The following is a 25,821-nucleotide window of genomic DNA, read 5'->3' on the forward strand; positions in this document are numbered from 1 at the left end:
TCAGCCCCTGGTTGTTCCTCTCCCATCCCCGCCCCCTGCCACGTCTTCACTGTTGTGACCCCCTACTCTCCATCTCTACCCCCTTCATCTCCTTTCCCAAGGTGGCTTCCATCAACTCCCCCTCCCGAATGATGCCCTCTCTCCCTCCATTTATCCCTCCTATCAACTCTGATCCTCACTCCCCCTCCTTTCCTCTGTCCTTTTCCTGGACTCCCTCTCCCCCCTTCCATCCTCTTTTTTTTTCCCCACCTCCCCTCTCTTTGCCCCATTCTCTCCCCTGAGTCCTTTTGCATTTCCCTCCTCTGCCTTTTCCCATTCCCTCTCACGTCTGCCCTGCCCCTCTCCCCCCTTACGAGTCTTCTCCCCCCTTTCGCTTTTTCCTCTCCTCCCTCCTTGTTTTACTCCTCCAGGTCTCCCCCCCCCCATCTGCCTTTGGCTCGGGATTCTCATCTTTGTGCCGCCATTTTTGTGCAGTGTTTTACAGTGAGTGTTCCGTGTTGTGTTTTTTGGGAAGTGTTGCGAACGGCCATCATACTGTCGCTGGGTGTGCTTTCCATCTCTTGAGAACAGAAACCAGACTGTCGCCATGTTTTTTAATTGTGTGTGTACTATGTTATTTGTCTGATTCCTGTGTCTTTTATAAACATTGCCAACCCCTTTTGCTTTCTGTTTTAACTTTCCGCATTTTTCCGCCATTTTACACTTTAAGTCACCGTTTTATCGCCTGTTTTTCTTGTTTCTTTTCTTCTTCCGTTTTTAAAAACAAAGTCTGTAGGCTGTAGAGCAGCGTACTAAGCTGCTGCCAGCCCGCCCCCTTCGGGGGGAATTGAAAATCAATAAAGAAAAAAAAAAAAAGGGATCAGCGCGGCACTAACCTCTTTCCACCGCGCGTGCGGTAAATGCGGAAACGTGAAATATGGCGACGTTATTAGCAAATGCATCCAAGCGGAACCAACGTGCTGTTTTTCTTTCCTTGGTTTCTAAAGGACAAACACCAGAAGATATCCATCGGAGAACGAAGAATGTGCTTGGGGCAGCATGTCTGACGATAATCACCGTTTGTGGACTTGTGCGTCAAGTTTCGTGCTGGTTACGATTCGACCCCTTATCGCAAATGTCGTAAAGCAGGAGCTAGGCCAAGTCCAGTAGGAGACACTTCGGCACCCGCCCTATAGTCCTGATCCCTCCCCTTGCGATTATCACGCCTTTACTCCCTTGGGTCTGGATACTTCTGATCAGATAGTGCACGCTTTACTTCTCTACTGCGTTGCGTACCTGGATGAATTTGTGTACGATCCTCAAGTTGTAAGACTGAGAAACTGAGACGTGGTTTGGGCCGCCAGACTGGGCGAGGCGACGTTCGTGGAGCTGCCGTCTCTGCGCGAGCTGCGGCTGGCCGACAACCGCATCGAGGAGGTGCAGCGCGGGGCGTTCCACCGAGTGCCCGCTCTGCGGGTGCTCGACCTCAGCCGCAACCTGCTGCGCCGCATTCACCCGGAGGCCTTCCTGCAGGTACGGCGCGCCCGCAGAGCACTGCGTCAGGCCTGTAGTCTATCTGTAAACTCAAGAGCGAGCAGCGCTTTTGGTGGCGGAAGTGCCCTTTCCCGGAAGAACTCTGCCACTGGCCTACAGGGGCACCCAAAATCAGTTGCCCGTTACCTGTCTAAAGAGGTGTAGATCGGCGTGCAGCGATATACGTCGTTTCTGTTCGTATGATTTTAGTTGCCAGTGTCAGTGAAGGAATACTAATAATCTTGAAAAGAAACCGATCGTTATAGATAGTTTCTAAATCATGTAAAACCTTTGATGCTTGTGGAACACAAACTCTCTGTCTCGGTCACTCCTCACCTGATTCTGAGACATATTGCTTGAAATTTGTGCGCAATAGCTATTCTAAACACTGCTGAAATTTTCTTCGAAACATGTATGTGGATTCTGGAATTCAAAAGCTTGACATTCCAGATGCGTTCACGTATTAAGTTTTATTTTTTGATAAGAACTTTATTTGTTAATCTACAGCAATGTTATCCTCTACAAAATATTCCCCATTACATACTATACACTAGTGCCAGTGCTTTTTCCAATTTCCGAAATTGTTTAGGAACTGTTTCTTCGGGGTAGTTTATAGGTCTCTTAACTATGCATTTTTAATCTCATCCACGCTTGTAAAACCGCTGTCCTTTAAGGCCTGCTTTGAAATGTTTATACCACTTGTATGCCCTTGGTTCACTTATAACAGGCTCACCATAAGCAATATTTACATTTCTAAAAATTTCATTCACTTCATTCCATCCCTATAACAAAATTTATTACAGATTCTCTAATCTATTTTTATACAAAACAAATAATCGTTGATTCTACCAAAACACATGTAATCTTTTTGACAGCTCACAACAGAGTAAATACCCAATATGCATAACATCGTACACATACTTTTGAGACATGTTTACGAAAACAGTGACAAAAAGTAGTGCAAATCGGACTAATACAACATGCAAAATTATAAATTTCTTCTTACTTTTTAAACACTGCTCGTGTTGCAAAAATTGTTAAGTTTCAATGCAGTCCTTCAAAGAAAACATCTACCTTTCAGTGGAAACACAAAGTAAAAACAAGCCTTAATTTCTACAGATTGATTGCATTATATGGGTTTCGTTTTACGAATAGCAATAGAGGAACATACAATACATTCACTTGAACAGGCATTCGCTTCTATGTTTGTAGTATAATCCTGACTTCCATTCTTATCTTAATAATATTTACTCTACAATATTGTGTTTCGGAAGAAGGTATCGTTTTTTGTATTCCTTATGGTCTTAATACATTTGTCTAAAAATGAACGCAGCCGGGACGTATCTGTACACGGCGTCGACACAGATTTAAATCGCGCGCCGCGGCAGGGCCGGCACTGCGTTGTCAAACCGCCTGTAGAAGCGCCTTCTGACGCAGCTGGGTTAGTAGAGAGGGGACTAGCTAGTTCGCTCTTCAGTTTACCGACAGACTATAGTTTACACGACGACACTAGGTTCCACGCAACTGCGCTACCGGCCACTGCGCGTGCGCACCGCGCGTTTGGCCAACTCGTTGGTGAAACTACACTTCTGACCATTAAAGTTGCTACACCAAGAAGAAATGCAGATGATAAACGGGTATTCATTGGACAAACACATTATACTGCAACTGACATGTGATTACATTTTCACGCAATTCGGGTGGATAGATCCTGAGAAATCAGTACCCAGAACGACCACCTCTGGCCGTAATAACGGCCTCGATATGCCTGGGCATTGAGTCAACAGAGCTTGGATGGCGTGTACAGGTACAGCTGTCCATGCAGCTTCAACACGATACCACGGTTCGTCAAGAGTAGTGACTGCCGTATTATGACGAGCCAGTTGCTCGGCCAGACGTTTTCAATTGGTGAGACATCTGGAGAATGTGCTGGCCAGGGTAGCAGTCGAACATTTTCTGTATCCAGAAAGGCCTGTACAGGACCTGCAACATGCGGTCGTGCATTGTCATGCTGAAATGTAGGGTTTCGCAGGGATCCAATGTAGGATAGAGCCACGGGTCGTAACACATCTTAAGTGTAACGTCCACTGTTCAAAGTGCCGTCAATGCGAACAAGAGGTGACCGACACATGTAACCAATGGCACCTCATACCATCACGCCGGGTGATACGCCAGTATGGCGATGACGAATACACGCTTCCATTGTGCGTTCACCGCGATGTCGCCAAACACGGATGCGACCATCATGATGCTGTAAACAGAATCTGGATTCATCTGAAAAAATGACGTTTTGCCATTCGTACACCCAGGTTCGTCCCTGAGTACACCATCGCAGGCGCTCCTGTCTGTTCAAATGAGTCGGAAAATTTATGGGACTTAAATGCTAAGGTCATCATTCCCTAAGCTTACACACTACTTTACCTAAATTATCCTAAGAACAAACACACTCATCCTTGTCCGAGGGAGGACTCGTACCTTCGCCGGGATCAGCCGCACAGTGCATGACTGCAGCTCCTGTCTGTGATGCAGCTTCAAGAGTAACCGCAGCCGTGATCTCCGAGCGGATAGTCCGTGCTGCTGCAAACGTCGTCGAACTGTTCGTGCAGATGGTTTTGTCTTGCAAACGTCCCCATCTTTTGACTCAGGGAACGAGACGTGGCTGCACGATCCGTTATAGCCACGTGGATAAGATGCCTGTCATCTCGACTGCTAGTGATACGAGGCCGTTGGGATCCAGCACGGCGTTCCGTATTACCCTCCTGAGCCCACCTATTCCATATTCTGCTAACAGTCATTGGATCTCGACCAAAGTGAGAAGCCATGTCGCGATACGACAAACCACAATCGCGATAGGCTACAATCTGACTTTTATCAAAGTCGGAAAAGTGTTGGTACGCATTTCTCCTCCTTACACGAAGCATCACAACAACGTTTCACCAGGCAACGCCAGTGAACTGCTGTTTGTGTATGAGAAATCGGTTGGAAACGTTCCTCATGTCAGCACGTTGTAGGTGTCGCCACCGGCACCAACCTTGTGTGAACGCTCTGAAAAGCTAATCATTTGCACAACACAGCATCTTCTTCCTGTCGGTTACATTTCGCGTCGGTAGCATGTCATCTTCGTGGTGTAGCAATTTTAATGGCCAGTAGTGTAAACACTTTTAGCGTGTTCCAACTTTGGCGACACTAGTTCCACGAGTTTTGAGGTTGTGTGAGTTCGTAGTGTAGACAAACTGAAATATGAAGTGGGAAACGAAGAATAACGTTCGCTTCTTTGATATCTATGCCTCGCATAGGTGTCTGTGGGATTTCAGTGATGCTGATTACAAAAATAAGCAACATATTGCTGCCATTGAGACCACCATGTGTGATTATAACATAGATGGTTTGACAATATCTGAGCTGTAGGGCAAAATTTATTGAGTTAGGAGCACATATATAACTGAATTAAGAAAAATACAAACAAGTGTGATTCTAGCTGTAGCAATGCTCTCGTCTACAAGACTAAAATCCCATTGTTCAGTTGGCCAACTCTTTGTTAAGGAATATTGTTGACAGGAGGGAAGGCTATACAAATTCAAGAAGCTGCATTCTTTATTTAATATTCATCTATTTAAAACGTCGCTGCAGTGCTCCCCATTCACATATGTTAGAATTTTGAAATGTTGCCACTGTACAGATCTATCTTCAAGCTTGCTTCGAATAATTATTGTTGCTAATGTTAATAATTATTACTGTTAATGTTAATAATTATTGCTGTTGATGAAAAAGCGTCATCACTAACTAAAACCGTATCTTATAGCATGCCCAGTGTCTCGATTGCAACGCACGCAATATTGTATGTAATTTCAGTTCTGGCGACAGTTCTTCATGCATTACAGTATCTTTATTCCTTATCGCATAATTAACTCTACTTAGTAGAAGCATGACCAGTTCTGGTGACATTCTATCATAATTAAAAGATCTTCTTGGATCTTCCGTTATAAATTATTTCAGCAAGTATGCTAAGCAACCGAGCTGACGTCTTTTCTTCAGCCAGTCACGAATCGAAGCACGTTTCTTATTTTTTTCTTATGCAGCGATTCCACGCAACAAGCTTTAACTCCGTCACAACTCGTGCGAAGTGCAGCTGCCAAAACTTTCATTTCAGACACGACTCAGGAACCCACAAAACGACGAAACTTAAGTGTATAGTGATGTCTACAGCCAAATATGAAACCAGTTGCGTGCAACTCATTCCACGCAACGAGTGGCGCAACCCAATGTCGTCTTGTAAACCAGGCTTAGCGCCTGTGCCACGCTGGCGTCTCAGTGGAACCTAACACGGAATTTCCAGTACCTACAGTACAGTCTTCCAGTCAACTTCCATACGAAACCAACCACTTTTTAGGACTATCAAACGACATTTTTATTCATTTCATTTGTTCCTATACCTTTGCTTCATACAAGGTGTACATAAAGTCGGGCAACGCTTTCAATTTATTGCGCAAGAACTAAACATTGTACAGATGTCATAAATACATTTGATGTGCCAACCATGAGTGACCTGGCAGACGTCAATACGGTAATCGAATTCTTGCCATACCCGTCCCAGCATGGCATCGTCGACAGTGGCAGTCGCTTCCCGTATTCTCTCCCGGAGCTCTGCTACATCACGTTTTAGAGGCGGTACATACACCAGATCTTTAATGTGTCAGCACAGGAAAAAGTCACACGGAGTGAGATGTGGTGATCGGGGAGGCCATTTCATGAAACACCTGACCCCTTCTGTAGCACGGCCGATCCATCGATGCGATAGCTCCGTGTTCAGGTACCCACGAACTTCACAATGAAAATGGGATGGAGCCCCATCCTGCTGAAAGATGAACGGAGAGTCCGATTGCATTTGAGGCATCAGCCGTTGCTGCAACACTTGTTTTTGTCGAACTCCAACACACAGAAAGCTCGCTCCGCGCCTGAACTCGCCATGTTTGCGACTAGCGCTGACTATCGGCAAATTACCAAACTACGCTGTGGCGGTACACATGAAAAAAAAAAACTTTCAGGGTTTCTCTTCAAAATGACATATGTCAGTACATTGTTCAGTTCTTGTGCAATAAATAATTGAAAGTGTTGCCAGACTTTATGTACACCCTGTATTTTAGAAATAGGTCAAATCTTTTTTCAGTTTTTCATGTACTGGGTTGGTTAGGTTCGTAGCGTTTTTTTCATAAGTTTAATAAACACAGCAGACACTCGTAACAGAGACTTTAGTAATCAAAGACATATTATTTATTCGGGGATACGCCATACCTGATGCCCCTGTTATTAATGATATATTCTCCTCACTATTTACAACAGTCTGCCAAGGCTGGAAAAACTTTTCGATTCCGTGACTGTAAAAATCACTTAGTTCTGAGACGAGTCATGTTCGGAGCGCATTTTCATCGAGAAAGGAAGTTCCTCGTAAGTTGTTCGATAGAGAGCGGAAAGGTGAAAATCCTGGGGCAAAAGATCAGATGAATAAAGTGCGTGCGGAATTTCTTCCAATCCAAATTCCTGTGTAGTGTTTTTCGTCAATTTAACAGAACGGGGGAGCGCTCTGTCGTGGAATAGCATCACTTTTCGCAGTCTTCCGGGTCGTTACTCTTGGACTACGTCTGCAAGATGTCTCATATGTTGACGATAAATTTCAGCATTGATGGTTACACCTCGGGTAAGTAATTTGGGTTACATCACACAGTCGCGCTTCCACCAGATGCATATTATTATCTCTTGTGGATCCACACAGGTCATTGTCGGGAGTTGGTGCTTTGTTTGGGGTCAATCATTCCTTTCTTTTCCATGTGTTATCATAAAGACACCATTTCTCGTCACCAGTAACGATACAGGATAGCAATGGTCAGTGTTGTTCACAAGCCAATTGATGACAATCAGGTTGAAATGCACAAGTGGTCATTTGTTGATTTTTGTGATTTTGGCTTAAAGGTTGCTGTAACCATACACCCGATTTTTGAACCTTCCCCACTGCATGCAGATGTCGCACGACGGTGAAATGATCACAATTCATCACATTTGTCAGTTGTAGAGTACCCTGACGGATAATTGTGGATTAATGGGTCTAAACGATCCTTGTCAAACCCCTAAGGCCTTCCTGAATGTGGAGAGTCACTAATGTCAAAACTATTCTCCTTAAAACAATAAAACCATTTTTTCCCTGCTCTGTCCAGTGGCATTTTCTCCATACATGGCGCAAATGTTTCCGGATGCCTCGGCTGCTATCACCTCGCTACGGAACTCAAACAGAAGAATATGGAGAAAATGTTCCTATTTCTCCACTTGGCACACCACTTTCTATCGACGACAGCTCCACTCACTATCTCCAAATGACAAAATAACAATATGTAAACTCGCATAGCAACAGTGAACTACAAATAAAAAATGACAATCGGTAAATAAACCCATAGCAACCGGAATATCAACATGCAAAACAAAAACGCTACGAAAATACGCAACAATCTACTATATTTTGAAGTCTGAAAATGATAAATCAGCACCCTGGAAAATTAATCCTTAAATTTCTTCCCTGCAGCCGTGCAAATTCGAGCTCTCCCTTTGTTATTACGACCAAATATCTTCCGGCCAACTTTGGAGAGAGGCAAGAGCCTGACAACAATTTTTTTCCTTACTGTTATTTCACTCCCACAAAAGAAGGAGAGAGCTGGCAGCAGCTAAGTGCCTGCCTTTCAGCTGTACAGCCAATGATTACAATAAGGCTGGATTTAAAGTACAATAGGATGGCAAAAATGTGCGAATTTTATTGATTCAGTCGGATGATGTCGATCTGGGTGACGGTTGTCTGATGGAGTTGGAATGATAATGATATTGATAGTTTTGGTATTTGAGCTGCTGTAGTTCAACTGGAAGTCGTTTTCCGTGGCTCCATTGCCATTTACGGGTAACAGTCGAATTAAATTGTGGGATGGAGAAGGAAGTGAGATGTGGTTTCGGGGCTGGTATGAGAGTGTCGATGGGGGAAGTGATTCATCCAGGTACGTACTGCAAGGGTTGGCCTTGTGAAATAGGACTGCGCCATGAATTTTGAGAGGGTCGAGGGGTAAATGCGGTAGAATATATATGTTGTGCAGTATGGGATAAGATTTGAATTAGTCAATGGGAACTAGACAGGAACATGTGTAGTGGGACTGGTTCTGAGAGGATGAGGCTGTGACATTAAGCAGTATTATGTGAAGAGATGCCGTTCCAATTCGTTTGGGTATACTGTGGCGGTCAAACGGGCGGATGTTTTGCACAACTGTGACTGCGAATCGAATTATATTTCTGGTAGCGAGTGTAGTGATACATCAGCAGTGCCGATGGGTACTGTTAATTCAGGATTGATGGGACAGTGCTTTGTATTTATAAGAGTAGACTGGATAAGTTAGGTTGCAGGTGTTACACATGTGTGGAGGTTGTAGAATCGAACATTGGTTCAGGAGACAATTGACTTTACAGTGAGGAAATGTGGGCTTGTTCTTACAGTGTTGGGTGACGTGGTAATTGTATGTTAGGCATCTGGAGCATCATTGTGATTGGGGTTGTAATCTGGAAGACTGATTTACGGAAGACGTCGAAGAGAAATCATTAGACTCGCCAAATTTTAAAGCAATGATCTTATGCAGATGTGTGGATGATACATTCACCGAACGAAGTGACACAATGCAAAACCCGTGTCCGACCATCCTGATTTAGGTTTTCCTTGATTTCGATAATCGCTTCAGGCAAATTCTGGGATGGTTCCTTTCAAAGAGCACGGCCGATTTCCTTCCCCATTCTTCCCTAATCCGAACTTGTGCTCGTTCCTAATGACCTTGTTGTCGACGGAACGTTAAAGACTAATCTCTTCCACGACACATTCGTGTTATTGTCTCACGAGAAGGGTAAATTGCATTGGTTTTTGGAGCATTTATAGCCTATCTTATAGAAGTATTCAACTCCCATCGAAATAGAAAACGATGTCTGCCGCCAGTTTATGGACATTATCGTTCGTGAAATTGATGGTACAGTCGGACATTAAGCCAGCATTTGCCACCGCACTTCATAAGCCAAAGATGTCGTTACACCTAAAGCGCATGCTTCGAACAATGTCTCCGATAAGGATTCTACGCAGGATGAATTCGAACAGTTGAAAAGGATAATCGAAACGAGTGGATATACCCAGCAACAGATGTGCAAGGTGTTTCACTTAAGCAAGGATGAAGGAACACGACTAGAAAACTGAGACTGATACTTTAAATTCAACGGCGAACTTAGTCCAAATATTAAATCTACAAGGACAGAACTTCCTATGGAGCCAAAAAGTTAAATATTTGGCCGTGACTATGGAGAGACAACTTTTATTTCATAATCATGTACAAAACCCCTGGCACGAGGCCTCAGGGATGGGAAAAATGTTTCTCATGTTTGTAAGTACGAAGCTTCCAGCCCACACCAAAGTGCGATTGTATCGAGTCAAAAGAATTATACACCAAAGTCTCTTGGTGTCTGGCTAGGGAAACGCAAAGGAAGAAAATACGAATAGCACAGAACAAGTGTCTTAGATGGATCCTGACAGTAACCAGTCGTGTCACAGTAAGGGACTTACTGACAGAGAGTACTTGGGAACAACAGAAAATTTGATAAAAAAGCGGACAACTACAGTACACGAACGACTTGACCAAATTAGAAACATACTAGACGCGCTCAGTACCTCGGGGTTACCGAATGAGTATCAAGCCATTGATACAAATTCCTCGTTTCCTCGTACAACAAGATTAAATAAAACAGATATCATAAATTAGTGGATAAAGAAAGTACATTGGAACAGACTTACGAACCTCCTTGGAGCTCGAAAGTCCACTTCAAGAGAGTAATAATAAAGAACATTAAAAGCTTCTTATTATCACGGAAAGTGATGGAACATCCAGCAACGCGAAATAAGTGTCGTCAGTCTTTTAGCTAACTCCGAGGTTGCCCAGAAGAAAAGCATTTGGGGCGGAAATGAAACAAAAAATCATCTAATTTTAAACTGACGTTTCAGACATAAGACATTGTTTAACTGTGTAAGTTGTACATTACTTGTGAAATCACCAGTACGTAGGTACATTTTAGAAAAATTGCCCTGAAAGGAGTTGAAAATTGGTAAATATGGTATGACCGGAAAAGAAAAACCCCAAATTTGTGTGTGATACCAAAGAGAAACATTCTATTAATAAAGTCACGTGAGGATGACATGTGGAACATAAATTGTAGTATGTAATGTGCTAAAGTAGTTTTGTATTTCTCGTTAAGGCAGGCCTTGGGTGAAATCTGAGCCAGTTAGATCAGAGATTAATCGGAAAATTTTCACTTCAATTACATTTGATACGTAAGTTAGTGGAGCCTTTAACCATACATTCGCAATTATCTCACAAACCCAGACTTACTGCAACGTTTTGACTTCTCATATCGTACACTTTCACGTATGTCAATTAGCACTATTAATTATGATATGCCTAGTATACAAATTTTTCTGTTGGGTGCATCTGGTGTCCCTCTCAGGTTGGTGCTCCAAGTAACCGCTTGGGTAGCTTGGACCAGCCAGGCCCTGTTAATGTTAGTTCAGCCTTTGGTGTTACAAAATATTAGGAGTACTCAGAAGCGATGGTAAGCATTAAATCGGAATTATTTCCAACTCATCACGCTTGTGCCCCGCTGGGCGCTGCTACAGCTTCGGCTTAGACCACGACATCCGAAGACCTAACGATGGAATCTTCATGAGGTCGTATGACCGCCCGTTACTCCTATTTCTGTCTGCGCAAGCTTTATGCAAAGGCAGTCCTCTTACCCTTGGGGCTGGTCGATGCTTTCTCCGACACTTGATTCAACGGCTTTGAGTACCTAGGGGAGACCGAAGCGGAATTGACTACCGGGGCACAACAGTCTCGGTCGTCTAATTTCGTCTAGGAGGCGCTAGGGTGCCCTCAGACTGACAAGTGTTTAACAAACCAATGTCTGTTAAGGTTTAGTAAGATTGCAACTGTCGTCGCGCGTGAGTTGTGCAGTCTGCCTATAAGAGTGAGCGAATTCGCTGTTCTGTTATAACTGCCCTGGTCATTTTTAACAAGGTAAGTCTGTCATATTCTTTTCTTCACAATCAACGTTTAGTCCACTTAAATCAGCACGTTCTTAACTATCTTTGTATACAATACAGTTGAAAAAAATTGTTTATGGTGGTTACTGAATATTTTCTCAATGATACACGTTTGGGGCTGAATGTTCTAATCATATAGTCCGTTCCTCCCCTGTCGCCTTTTATTCTTTATTTGAAGAATTACAGACGTGTTCAAATTATTACAGTAAACGATTATTTTTGATACTCTTAAGTTTTCTGGTGTAAAAATAAAAGAGAAAAGTGTAATAATTGGTTTGTTTTAATGGTTTGACTGATGACAGGTAATGTCCTTACCAAGCAACTCACAGATCACTGAATTTTTATCATTTGGTAATATTTGTAATTTTCCCTCCAAATTGTGTTGGTGTTAGTTGTCTGTGTACATGCTTTGAAACTGTGTTTACAGTAATGTTTTATGTTTCTGTGGCATACTTCAGCTTGTTATTTATTTCAGTAGACCTAACTTCTTGCTACTTTTACAACACATTATATACCTTGTGAACTTGCATGGTTTTAGCTATAGGAACAAATCGTGGACTTTCCAAAGAAAGTGAGGTTATGGAGAAGACAAAAGATGTTTCACCTCGGAAAGTTTCGGCTGTGGTAGGACTTCTTGATGAAAATCGTTATACACAGCAAAAAACTGCTGACAGAATGAGAATATCACAGAAAACTGTCAGCAGAATCAAACTTTCAATGCAGAAAGGTGGTGAATACAAGCCAAACAGGAAAGGAAAACGTGGATGTAAAAGAAAAATCAGTCCTAGAACAATGAGAAGACTTACAAACATGGCGACAACGAACCGTAAACTTACTTCTACATGCATGAGCCGTCACCTGAAATGTTTCTGTGTTGAAGTATCGCCTGTGACAGTGAGGAAGAGATTGTTTGAAGGTGGTTTAAAGGTATGCCGACCAAGGAAAAAACAGAAAATCACACCTACCATGAAACCCAAAAGATCGCAGTAGGCTAAACAACTTCAGGAGTGAACTGGGCTAAGGAATGTGCAATGATATGTTAAATTAAATGGGTCTGATCTCTAAAGTTAGGAGTTTTGGCTTGAAATTGTGATGTTTTATTGATACTGAAGAAACGTACATTTGAATTTTGGGACTGTTGAGGTCTCCTAAGCTACTCTTCCCAACTTTTCTAACTTCCAAGTTTGTGCACATGCTTCAGGTATGCTTCGGTGATGAATCTGTTTTCACTGTGATGGAAGAAAGCAGCCAGTATGTTGTCGCAGACCTGGAGAACGGTTCAAAGCTGAGTGTGTGTAGCAATGTGTGAAGCATCCAACTTCCGTTATGGTATGGAGTATGATGTCCTTGAAAGGTCCTCACAGATTACACATTGTTGAATGGACAATCAGGCAAGAACAATATAAAGAAATTCTTGAAAAGGAACTTTTCACCCAAATAAATGAATGGTTTCCTAATAAATATGCCACTTTTATGCATGATGGGGCACCTTGCCAGAAAACCAAGTACTTGGAAGAAAAGCAACTGAAAGTATTGCCCTGGCCAAGGAAAGGGCCTAATATGAACCCAATTGAAAATTTATGGGCTGTTGTGAACCAGAGGATAAGGAAATTTAAAATAACCAGCAAACATGATCTCATGGAGAAACTAGAGGAAAGCTGGTACCATGACAATAATATTAAAATGTCATGTGAAAAATTAATAAAAACTATGCCAAAGAGGATAAAAATGTTGATTAAGAACAAAGGCATGCATACAAATTATTGAATGTACAAATGTAATCTGTATGTGAATGTAAATATGTAACAAATTTAAAGTTTTGGAAAAAATGTCTTTAGTCTAATAATTTGAACACGTCTGCATGGTTTGCCTTTCTCGTTTGCAGATGGTACGTCATTATGTACGGAAAAAGAAGAGACAAAACTGGTCCACGAAAAACATGGAACAAGCTGCTGAATCGATAATTAATAAAACGATGAACCATGAAAAAGCATCGAAACAATTTGTCATGCCTTTGACTACTTTAAAACGATACCTAAAAACACAAAAAGACACTCCCCTTTCAACAGCTGACAAAACATGCAGAAAATCGGTGTGTTTTCAATAAGGAGCAAGAGCTAGAACTTGTCAAATATCTTAAGGATCTACAAAAGCGACGTCTTGGTATGACAAAGAAAGAACTGCGCCGATTAGCGTATCAACTCGAACAACGAAACGGGTGGCTGCACCCATTCTACAATGAAACGAAACTGGCTGCAGAAACTGGGTCCTTGGATTTCTGGCTCGTCATCCTGACTTAAATTTCAGGAAGAAGTGCAGGCAGTGGGCTTATAACTCGTCTGCTGACGTAGATATTAAGAACGTGGAAACCCGGTTTACTTGTAAGGATGCGTCATCGAAGAAAGTAAAAGAAAATAACGTAGTCCGTTTTGTTTCGTGCACGGGGCAGCACGCACTTGAACACAGTAATTTAGTTTATTGATATAACGAACGAAATATATTAATTTGTTTTAACTTCATCTGCAAATTTTATTACAAAAATGCCTGAATAAACAGCTCCTAATTTCTCTAATTATTTTTTTGTTCACTGAGACCTCCAAAACGTTAGGCGGGCCCTTCCGCTCCGGTCTTTCCTACTTATTCTTAAAGCCATAATCATGCAGCGAACTGCAACAACAGCCGCCCGTGTTAACGTGGGAGAAACCGAGAGGCGAAACCAGAAGCTCGAATTGACACGTATGAACAAAGAGAAGAAACATCAACGCTCCTTCTGTGAGTCCCGCCGAGTACAGTTCCGTACCGGGAATTGCCTGTCAGGATCACTCGCCGGGTGCGCTGCAGACTGTTCTTACCTTAACCGATGAGCCTCTGATGGTCGGGTTGAGGTTTCCTGTGACACAGCTGTATCAGGGCTGTTGGGTTCCTCTCGTGTGAACTCATAACCCAGCGGTCTTCTAGGTTAAGAAATAATCAGTAATGCATTTAAGGAAGCTTTCCACGCTCCGGCAAGGAAGAAGTAACAACAGTCAGTTCCGCCCTCAATAACGCCGTACAGGCGACAGTTGTTAGTATTATTTATACCAAATTAAGGCAATTAATCCTTCCTTGTGCTGACGCACGAAATGAGACGAGTACACTTCGAATAATTCCGCGATGCTCTCGGAAATCCGTCACGTGGGAATGGCCGGAGAAGTACGAGGGTTGTTTTTTAAGTAAGGGCCGTTCGCGCGTATAGTCCCGTAGTTCGCGCGAACGCCGCAACAAGCCACCGCCCCACTTGCCGGCATCCTTCCCGTTCACATTGATGCAAGTTGCAGCTCTGTAGCTGACGTGTGCGCATCGCTGTGATACTTTATAATGTTTACGATTTATGAATCGCCCGCCGCGTGTGAGATACGGTCAGTGATACGTTTTTTGACCGCGAGAAGCCTATCAGCTGCAGAAATTCATCGTCAGTTAACAAAAGTTTATGGCTTGAATGCAATGAGTGAAGGTAAATTGCGTCAATGGGTTAAAGAGTTTAAAAATGGCCGTCAAAACGTCCATGACGAAGAACGCTCAGGCCGGCCCTCTGTGATCACTGATGATTTGGTGGCTGCAGTCGAAACAAAGATTCGTGAGGACAGAAAATCCACAATTTCCACTCTCTCTTTGGAATTTCCACAAGTTTCAACATCGGTTTTGTACAAAATTGTGTCTGAAAACCTAAACTTTAAGAAACTGTGTTCTCGGTGGTACCCAGACTCCTCACAGAGCACCACAAAGGGAAGAGATTTGCCACTTCATTGGACTTTTTGATTCGTTACGAGGAAGAAGGGGATGACATGTTGAATCAAATTGTCACTGGAGATGGGTACCCCATATCACTCCCGAAAGCAAGCGACAATCGATGGAATGGCGACACACAACCTCACCCGTCAAGGTCAAAGCCAAACAGACGCTGTCAAAGCGCAAGATTATGGCAACAGTGTTCTGGGACCGGCGCGGTGTTTTGCTAGTGGACTTTATGCCACGAGGAACGACAATCAACTCAGATGCCTACTGTGCAACTCTAAAGAAGCTCCGCAGAGCAATTCAAAACAAAAGGCGCAGCATGCTGACAAAAGGAGTTTTGCTCCTGCACGATAACGCTAGGCCTCACACCTCTCAAAAGACTCGGGATTTGATTGATTCTTTTGGCTGGGAAGTTTTGGACCATGCACCATACAGCCCCGACCTTGCTCCTAGCGATTTTCACCTTTTCCGGTACCTGAAACACCATCTCGGCGGGCAGCACTTCAATGACGACGATGAAGTGAAAGCGGACGTGAACTCTTGGCTGTCGGAGCAGGCGGCCGAATTCTTTGAAGAGGGAATTAAAAACTTAGTTGTACGGTATGACAAGGGCTTAAATAAACAAGGCAACTATGTAGAAAAATAGGTAAAAGTGTGTAGAATTAGAAAATAAAAGTTTTTTTTACAAAAGTATTTGCATCTGAAACTTCCTGGCAGATTAAAACTGTGTGCCCGACCGAGACTCGAACTCGGGACCTTTGCCTTTCGCGGGCAAGTGCTCTACCAACTGAGATACCGAAGCACGACTCACGCCCGGACTCACAGCTTTACTTCTGCCAGTACCTCGTCTCCTACACTCCGCTGCAGAGTGAAAATCTCATTCTGTTTTTGTATCTTTTTTTAAAAATAAAAACGGCCCTTACTTGAAAAAACAACCCTCGTATTTGCAATAATCACGTCGCAGATTTGCAGACAAGTGCTGGCACGTCTGATTTCTTCTGCATATCAAAAGTTATCAGGCGTGCCAGCACTTGTCTGCAAATCTGCGACGTGATTATTGTAAATACTTCTCCGGCCATTCCCGTGTGGTTGTTCACGACTGTTGCACTTTCCAAGTCGAAAATCGGTTAAGGAAATTAAAAATGTGTTTCCATTTATAATTATGAAGTTGTTTTACAAATAAGAGTTGGAAGAATCACTTAACATAAAAATAAAGACCAAATGAAAAATAACGTTAAAATGCTATTTAATGTTTTTTTTTAAGTGTCAGGATTGATCATTTGACTCTCGTGGTCATACGGTCAGTAATGAGTTGTTATATTTTCTACTACATTTGAGGGAGGAGATGAGAGAAAATGTCCGAAGAAGTGGATTACAAACTACAGGGTACTCCACCATGGTAGTGCCTGGCTGCATACAACTACATTATACAGGAAGTATGTACTAAAAGCGCGAGATAAAAATCAAGCTGAAGGGGCAAAGATTTTATATTCAGGAAGAGATTAAAGTGGAATTGCAGAGAATACTAAACATGCTAACAAAGAAACACTTCCAGGACACATTTAAAAAGTGGAAGGAACATTGCTACCACTCTACCCGCTTCCAAGATGACAAACTTGAAGGTGATGGTGCAGAACAAGGCTTAGGTAAGACATAATAACTTTAATTAATTATTAATATATTTAAGGCACTTTTAGGTAAGTGTGTTAAAGCACCCATTTTCATGACATGCAGGGGGGGGGGGGGGGGTGGTTCCACAGAACCCAGACAGTATTCTTCCGGTGAATTAACGACGAGGGTCAGTGCTATATCTGCGAGTCGCCGGATACCAGTTCACACGTCAGAGAACAGCCGAGAAACGATGACAACGTAAGGCTGGGAGACCTCCTGCAGTCGGCACTCAAACCCATTCCAGAGTCGAGCAACAGGCGGAAGAATGGTGGACCCGACACAACAAAAACAAGGCAATAACAGTTCAGGCTACAACGAAGTGCTCCAACTTTCGACACAACGCACACGAACAATCGTGGACTATATACAGGTCGAGCACACAATTAAAACCACATCACTTGATGACACTGTATAACGGCACCGAACACAACACAAACACAGCACACTTCATAATGAGTAAAAACCTTGGAGGATCTGCCAGGGGAGGGGGATAAGGGAGAAGGCAAAAGGAGGTGGGAAGGAGGGGAGAGAAAGGGGGATGAGGTGGGGGCGCGACGAAGGAGGGCTGGGGAGGAAAGATACAGGAGAGAAAACAGCCGAGGAAGGGGTCCATGGGCTCAGGGGGAAGGAGGGAAATCCGCTCTGGGACAATGAGGTGAGAGGAAAAAAGGGGGCCCTGGCGAGGGGGGGAACAAGGCCAGGCTATAGTTGGTAGGAAGGGTAGATGTCACAGCAAAGTTCAACATCTGGGAGGGGGAGGTGCTGGAAATTGCCCTGATGAAGGAGATGGTTCAAATGGCTCTGAGCACTATGGGACTTAACTGCTGAGGTCATCAGTCCGCTAGAACTTAGAACTACTTAAACCTAACTAACCTAAGGACATCACACACATCCATGCCCGAGGCAGGATTCGAACCTGCGACCATAGCGGTCGCGTGGTTCCAGCCTGAAGCACCTAGAACCGCTTGGCCACACCGGACGGCTTGAAGGAGATGGAAAGTGTGGAGGTGGAGAGAGGGAGAGATACAGTGACAGTGGTGCAGCAATGGGCAGATGGTGGAGAGGAAGGAGGAAACCAGGTGGTGGGTGGGAATCAAGCATATGGACAGTGTAAAGGATGCAGAAATGTTGGAGAAAAAGGAAGAGCTGGGGGAGGAGATGAGGTCATACACGAATCATGTGGGGGAAGGAAGGTGGATACAGAAGGCAAGATGGAGTGCATGGTGTTCGAGGATTTGGAGAGCCTTATAAAAGTGGGGGGGGGGGGGGGGGCAGAGGTCCAGGCAACGCTGGTTTAACAGAGGATAGGGCGGTTGAGGGATTTGTAGGTGTGGAGGATGGTGCAAGGATGCAATCCCCATGTCCAGCCAGACAGGAGTTTCAGGAGGTGGAGGCAGGAATAGGCTTTCTGCTGGATGGTAAGAAGATGAGGGGTAGAGGTGAGGTGACAGTCGAGTATCTAAGGGTAGGGGAGTGCGCTGGATGGGACGACCATAAATGGCGAGGTAGAAATCATGGAGACAGAAGGAGCGGGTGGTGCAGCCTATGATGATTGCCTGGGTTTTGGAGGGATAGATATGAAGGAGCCATTGGTTACACCAAGTGGTGAACTGGTGAACTGGTCAAGGTGGGTTTCGAGGGTGCACTGCGACCGTTGAAGAGTAGGATAGAGAGCTATAAAGTGGTGTCATCAGCATATTGGAGGAGGTGGAAGGTGGGGTGGCTTGGGCATATCTGCAGTGTACAGGAGATGGAGGAAAGGGGAGAGGACAGAGCCCTGGGGAACGCCAGCAGTGGGATAAAAGAGGCAGGAGTTGGTGTCGTGGAGGCTGACATAGGAAGAATGGTGTGAGAGGAAGAAAGCGACCAAACGGACAAAACTGATAGGCAGGGAGTAGGTTTATAGTTTAAAGAGGAGACGGAGATGCCACACGCAGTGATAGGCATTTTGGAGATTGAGGGAAACAAATATGGTGGAGCGATGGGAGTTAAGTTGGAAGGAAAGAGGGTGAACATGGTTAAGGAGTTGGTCTTCAGCAGAGAAAGAGGGTTGGTAACCACACTAGATAAGGTGGATGAGGTGGTATTGATTGAGGTGGCAATGGATACGATGGCAGAGGACCTTACTGAAGATGGAGGTGAGGCAGATGGGATGATGGGAAGAGGCAACCAATGGGAGTTTGTTGGGTTTGAGGAGTAAGAGGATGTGGGAGGTCTTCCACAGGTCAGGGTAGAAGCCAGTAGAGAGAATGATGTATAGATTGGCAAGGACAGTCAGGAAGGAGAGGGACACTCTCTGTCAGGGGGGCAACTGCCCCAAGTACTATAGACTAGGAGTAAGTGGAGTGACTGAGGTATTAGCACGTTCCATGACGGTGGGGAAAAGAGAATAATCAAAGTGGGGATCATCAGGGATGGAGAATACCTCGGAAAGGTGGGAAGCAAAGTTGTTGGCCTTACTGAGGTTGTTGGGAAGGGAGTGGTCGTTATGGAGAAGGGGGTAATGGGGTGCAGAATGGGAACCAGAAAGGCGATGGAAGGCGTCCAGTACTTGGTGGAGTTGATAGGGAGGGTGGCAGTGAGTCGTGTACAGTCTGGCACAGGTCCTGGTGTTTCTTTGCTGTAATAAAGTTCCAGGCATGTCGCTGTATTTGCCAGTGGAGTTGGAGTGTATCCCTGTCATGAGTGCACAGGAAGGAGCGACAGAGGTGGCAGGATATGTGGAGGAGGACAGCCCACAGAGGGAGAGTAGGACAGTGGGGGTGGATGATTTTGGTAGGAACACGGGCCTCCATGGCGTCAGTAATGGTCTGCTGAAGGGCAAGGCATGGATGATGTCATCAGGATGGTGATAGGCAAGAGGGTGGCTTTCGAACTGGGTAGCAATGGATTCCTGGTAGGCAACCCAGTTAGCACAATGGTAGTTGTGGACTACCTTGGAGGGGGTGCAGGGTGGGGAGCCGGAGGGGTGTGGGGAGCAGATGTTACGGTGAGAAGGACGGGGAGGTGGTTGCTACCTGTGGTGTAAAGGATGTCGACAGTGATACGCCCGAGGAGGTTGGTGGAGGCAATGACAACGTCGGGGGTGGTGTCCCTTTTGGGATGTGTGTGGTGGGGGAGGGGACACGGTCACCTCGGATCGTTCGGAGGAATTGATGCCACTGCCAAAGGGCAGCAGGGGAGTGGCAACGGATGCTGATGTAAGCGGCAATGACATAGGTGGAGAAGGTTCGTTCAATGTGGGAGATGAAGTCGTAGGGAAGAGGAGCAGCGGAGAGGACATAGATGGTGGCACAGGTAATGGTGAGGGAGGGGAAGAAGACACTGAGGATAAGGTGTTCGCTGGGGTCGCGAAGAGAGTGAGGGGTGGATGTGTGGCGCTTTTATTCTGACTGCAAGTGACGTTATTGGCCGGTGTATTCACGTGGCACGGCAGTGGCGCACTCACTAGGCGAGTGCAGTGCTGCGGCGACACTACCCTCCGTCGGTCAACGAGATCCGTTTGTTCCGGCAGGCATTCGACTTTCGCGTGGCTCGATACCAGACTCAGTGTAGCGACCAGTTTGGAGGTAGTTTTTTGGTGGGTTCCCACATCCAACTAGGTAAATACTGACTGATACCCGAGTGCCACCTAAGTTACATGATTAGTAAACATTTAGAAAACGTTCTCATACTTGTGCCTGAGATAACACTAGATGGGGTACATACGTTTTGTCTCAGTGGAAAGTGGTGGCGTCGGGAAGGGCATCTTACAGCTCACTACCACACACATAGACAAATCTGAATCGACATACCAACCCTGTGGAGAAACAGGATAAGGTCTGGAGGAAGATGAAGAAAATTTTGGTAACTTTTACATACAACTTCTTACCATCTGAGGAACACAGAGGAGAAACAGACGACATTTTACTGATTTGGATATGTTAGAATGTATTTCGACACTATCGGGTGATGCAGGGATTCGTTTTTCGAGTAGGGCTCGGGGAAGGCGGGCGTGGAGGAGCTGTACCTGGAGGGCAACCAGCTGTCGTCGGCGAGCGAGCTGCGGTCGGCGCTGTCGCAGCTGCCGCGGCTGCGCTTCCTGGACGCGAGCGGCAACCGCGTGTCGGAGCTGGAAGGCGGCGCGCTGCACGGCCACGGCGCGCTCGAGCAGCTGCACCTCGAGCGCAACGGGCTGCGCCGGCTGCACCGCGGCGCGCTGCGCGCCCTGCCCGCGCTGCGAGAGCTGCGCCTGCGCAACAACTCGCTGGCCGGCGCCGTCGACGCCCCCTTCTGGGACCTGCCCGCACTCAAGGTGCGCACCTGTCCTCCTCACTGGAGTTACTTATCTGCACCCTCAGTGCACGTGACGTGCACGTGATGTCGCTCTATGATACGGAGCCAGTCGGATAGAATACATTTATAATAATAAAAATAATTACACTACTGGCCATTAAAATTCCTACACCAAGAAGAAATGCAGATGATAATCGGGTATTCATTGGACAAATATATTATACTAGAACTGACATGTCATTACATTTTCACACAATTTGGGTGCATAGATCCTGAGAAATCGGTACCCAGAACAACCACCTCTGGCCATAATAATTGATACACCTGGACATTGAGTCAAACAGAGCTTGGATGGTGCGTACACGTACAGCTACCCATGCAGCTTCAACAAGATACCATGGTTCATCAAGAGTAGTGACTGGTGTATTGTGACGACCCAGTTGCTCGGCCACCATTGGCCAGACGTTTTCAATTGGTGAGAGATCTGGAGAATGTGCTGGCCAGGGCAGCAGACGAACATTTTCTGTATCCAGAAAGGCCCGTACAGGACCTGCAACATGCGGTCGTGCATTATCCTGCTGAAATGGAGGGTTTCGCAGGGATAGAATGAAGGGTAGAGCCACGGTTCGTAACACATCTGAAATGTAACGTCCACTGTTCAAAGTGCGGTCAATGCGAACAAGAGGTGACCGAGACGTGTAACCAATGGCACCCCATATCATCACGCCGGGTGATACGCCAGTATGGCGATGACGAATACACGCTTCCAATGTGCGGTCACCGCGATGTCTCCAAACACAGATGCGACCATCATGTTGCTGTAAACAGAACCTGGATTCATGTGAAAAAATGAGGTTTTGCCATTCGTGCACCCAGGTTCGTCGTTGAGTACACCATCGCAGGCGCTCCTGTCTGTGACGCAGCGTCAAGGGTAACCGGAGCCATGGTCTCCGTGCTGATAGTCTGTGATGCTGCAAACGTCGTCGAACTGTTCGGCAGATGTTTGTTGTCTTGCAAACGTCCCCATCTGTTGACTCTGGGATCGAGACGTGGCTGCACGATCCGTTACAGCCATGCGGATAAGATGCCTGTCATCTCGACTGCTAGAGATACGAGGCCGTTGGGATCCAGCACGGCGTTCCGTATTACCCTCCTGAACCCACCGATTCCATATTCTGCTAACAGTCATTGGATCTCGACCAACGCGACCAGCAATGTCGCGATACGATAAATCGCAATCGCGATAGGCTACAACCCGACCTTCATCAAAGTCTGAAACGTGTTGGTACGCATTTCTCCTCCTTACACGAGGCATCACAACAACGTTTCACCAGGCAACGCCGGTCAACTGCTTTTTGTGTGTGAGAAATCGGTTGGAAACTTTCCTCATGTCAGCACTTTGTAGGTGTCGCCACCGGCGCCAACCTTGTGTGAATGCTCTGAAAAGCTAATCATTTGCACAACACAGCATCTTCTTCCTGTGGGTTACATTTCGCGTCGGTAGCACGTCATCTTCGTGGTGTAGTAATTTTAATGGCCAGTAGTGTAATAATAATATCAATAATACGTTTGTTGCAGTCAATTAGCCACACAAGTTCAAAGTACAATTAGAATAATACACTAAATTAGAAATTTTATAGATTGTGGTTTGCATAGTCATTTATTGATCGTGTCCTTTTCGTACAGTGTTCTATGTGGTAACTATTGCATATTTGATGACACAGTTCACTCTCGTACACTGCATTTGGTTTGTGGTATTGCAAATACAGCCGTGGAAATCATGGACTGCCATTCTGGTGATCACGTGTCTCATTTAGAAGTTGTCCTTTGTCCGTGTTTGATCAGCGATGGTGCCTGTACTACATAATTCTGGAGGCATGTCTACCCTTTTTCTCTTCATACGTTTTTAGTAGACTTTCCGAAGTGCTGGTTTTGGGAGCATCAGGTTCGTTCCTAGGTCTTCAATGAGGAAGGATTTCCTCGCCAGCAGATATATTAGTCTGAATCGTACTTATGGACACCCCCAATCGCGCTCTTGATATAGGTCGCCTTTACTCGTCCTAGTCTCGTTAGATTTTTCACTGTGAGATGTAGTCCGATGATTTCTAAGCCGTACGTTAGTACTGGCGAGATTCTGACTCTGAATAGTGCCATTGCGGTCTCTACGCCGAGGTATCTACTGTGTTCTGTTTCTTGGATAACCAATATTCGTTAAATTGCTTTCCCTGTTACATGTTTTGTGAAACATTTTGCACTTGTTTCTGTCATGAACCCTAGGTACTTGAAGTCTGCTCCGATTTTCAGTTTTCTTTTCTCTTCTGTATGAGGATCTCAGCCGATGCGGGTGCTCTTCCTCCGTTTCTGAGCACCAACATTTCGGGTTTAACAACATTTATTTCGAAGGCGTGTTTGCCACACCAGTCTTCCAAATCATTTATCGTTTCTTGTTGCTTTGTAATTTCCGTTGAGCCTGTTACAATATCATCTGCATGTGTGCATGTGTGTATGAGACTACACTCTCCCTTGGGATATTCTTACTACTTCTTCCGCTTCAAAGATAATAACAGAGGACTCGATGGGTCTCCCTGAAGTTCCCCATTTGATTGGTATATCGGCTGTGATAGGGAGAGGATGACCGACACCGTTATTTCTTTCTGTTGCAGTACTGCGATTATGATTTGTGTTCATATGGTCTTTTCACTTGGGGTTCCCACTAGTTTTTGTTTTCTGTTACTAACTTTTATTCATAAAGTCAAATGCTTTTTTGAAGTCTATAAATACTACATAAAACTTTTCTCTACTTTCAAGGGCTTCCCGTATGCTCTTTAGCAGAAGCTCTGTTGAGGTCAGAGTTGATCTTTCTTTCCTGATTCCCATTTGACTTTCGGGAAAGTGTTCAAAATGGCTCTGAGCACTATGGGACTTAACTTCTGAGGTCATTAGTCCCCTAGAACTTAGAACTACTTAAACCTAACTAACCTAAGGACATCATACACATCCATGCCCGAGGCAGGATTCGAACCTGCGACCGTAGCAGTCGCGCGGTTCCGGACTGCGCGCCTAGAATGTTGGCTTCAATCGCTCCGGTATTATTTTTGCGAATATTTTCAAAGATAAGTTTTCTAGTGCTAACACTCTGTATTTGCTAGGGTCCTTGGGGGGGGGGGGGGGGGGGAGGGTCGCCTTTCCCGTCATATAGAGCTTTTGTTATTGATTGTCTCTACTGTTGTGGAAAGGAGGCTGTTCTCTGCACTTATTGTACAGCTCTGTTCACATGGGCGTTAGTATTTTGGCTGTGTTTTTTACAATTTCACTAAACAGTCTGTCAGGGCCTGCAGCTTTTTTGGTCATGGTTCTGCTAACGGTATCTTTGACCTCTTCGGTGGCCAACGGAACCGGTTCCTATCTACCATCCGGTCTGCCTTTTAATCTTTCCTTGTTCGGTATGTTGTCGAACTGCGTCTCCCAATCTTTCACACTGACGTAATGCGTTTCGGCTCGTTTTCTGGGTCCCTTGTGGCTTCCTCCACTACTTTATTTCCTTCTCTTTCTCAGAATGCTCTCTTCTTTTCTTTAAGAGTTTTCTTATTCATATATAGTTTTTTGACGCAAGTCCTGAGGGGTGTAGGGTTCTCTGCGACCGTTTTAGTTGGCGTAGGCTTCCTAGTAGATCTTTTCTTATCCCGTAACACTCCACGTCGAACCATTTTTTGGCTCTTCTTTTGTTCCTGCGATCGGCGGCTTGTCTTAGGAGTTCTAACGCTTCTGTTGCTTCCTCCAGGCACGCGTTGTTTATTAGCATTTCAATTTGTTTTATATCGTGTGATTTTGCTTCCATTTTCCCGAAGTCTCTTGTGCTCGAAAGTGCTTGTTCCTCCTTTTCTTGTGCTTTTCGCCATTCTCCCTGGATACGTATTTCCAAAGAGATATCTTTCCGAAGTAATGTGTCGTTCGCTGTCCAGATAGGTGTTAAAACTATCTATGGTTGCTCCCCTTAAGGTTACAAAGTCTATTTTTCCCCCTTTGTAGTTTTGTATATCCATTCTGCAGTTTAAGTTGGGTTGGGATGTTTTGGGGGAAGAGACCAAACAGCGAGGTCATCGGTCTCATCGGATTAGGGAAGGACGGGGAAGGAAGTCGGCCGTGCCCTTTCAAAGGAACCACACCGGCATTTGCCTGGAGCGATTTAGGGAAATCACGGGAAACCTAAATCAGGATGGCCGGACGCGGGATTGAACCGTCGTCCTCCCGAATGCGAGTCCTGTGTGCTAACCACTGCGCCACCTCGCTCAGTGCAGTTTAAGTCTCCGTGCAATAAGTAATGGTTTATCATGTTTACTCCGAGTGATCAGATCGCCTGTTTCATCTGTTATATCAATGCCCGTTTTGTTCGGTTAGAAGTAGGCTGATATTAATGCGATGTGTTTCGTTTTGTCAAC

At 45.0% G+C, this 25,821-nt stretch overlaps 1 protein-coding gene across 1 annotated transcript in view; it reads left to right on the plus strand.

Moving 5' to 3' along the window:
- The window catches only part of LOC126160280 (protein artichoke), a 171,612-nt gene that overhangs the window by 51,988 nt on the left and 93,803 nt on the right, over positions 1 to 25,821 (plus strand). The window contains exons 4-5 of the mRNA XM_049916897.1: positions 1,344 to 1,512; positions 21,084 to 21,401. Of these exons, the coding sequence (XP_049772854.1) occupies positions 1,344 to 1,512; positions 21,084 to 21,401 (487 nt within the window). The remainder of the gene's footprint in view (positions 1 to 1,343; positions 1,513 to 21,083; positions 21,402 to 25,821) is intronic.

Source organism: Schistocerca cancellata, chromosome 2, assembly GCF_023864275.1.
Source record: "Schistocerca cancellata isolate TAMUIC-IGC-003103 chromosome 2, iqSchCanc2.1, whole genome shotgun sequence".
NCBI classification, from domain to species: domain Eukaryota; kingdom Metazoa; phylum Arthropoda; class Insecta; order Orthoptera; family Acrididae; genus Schistocerca; species Schistocerca cancellata.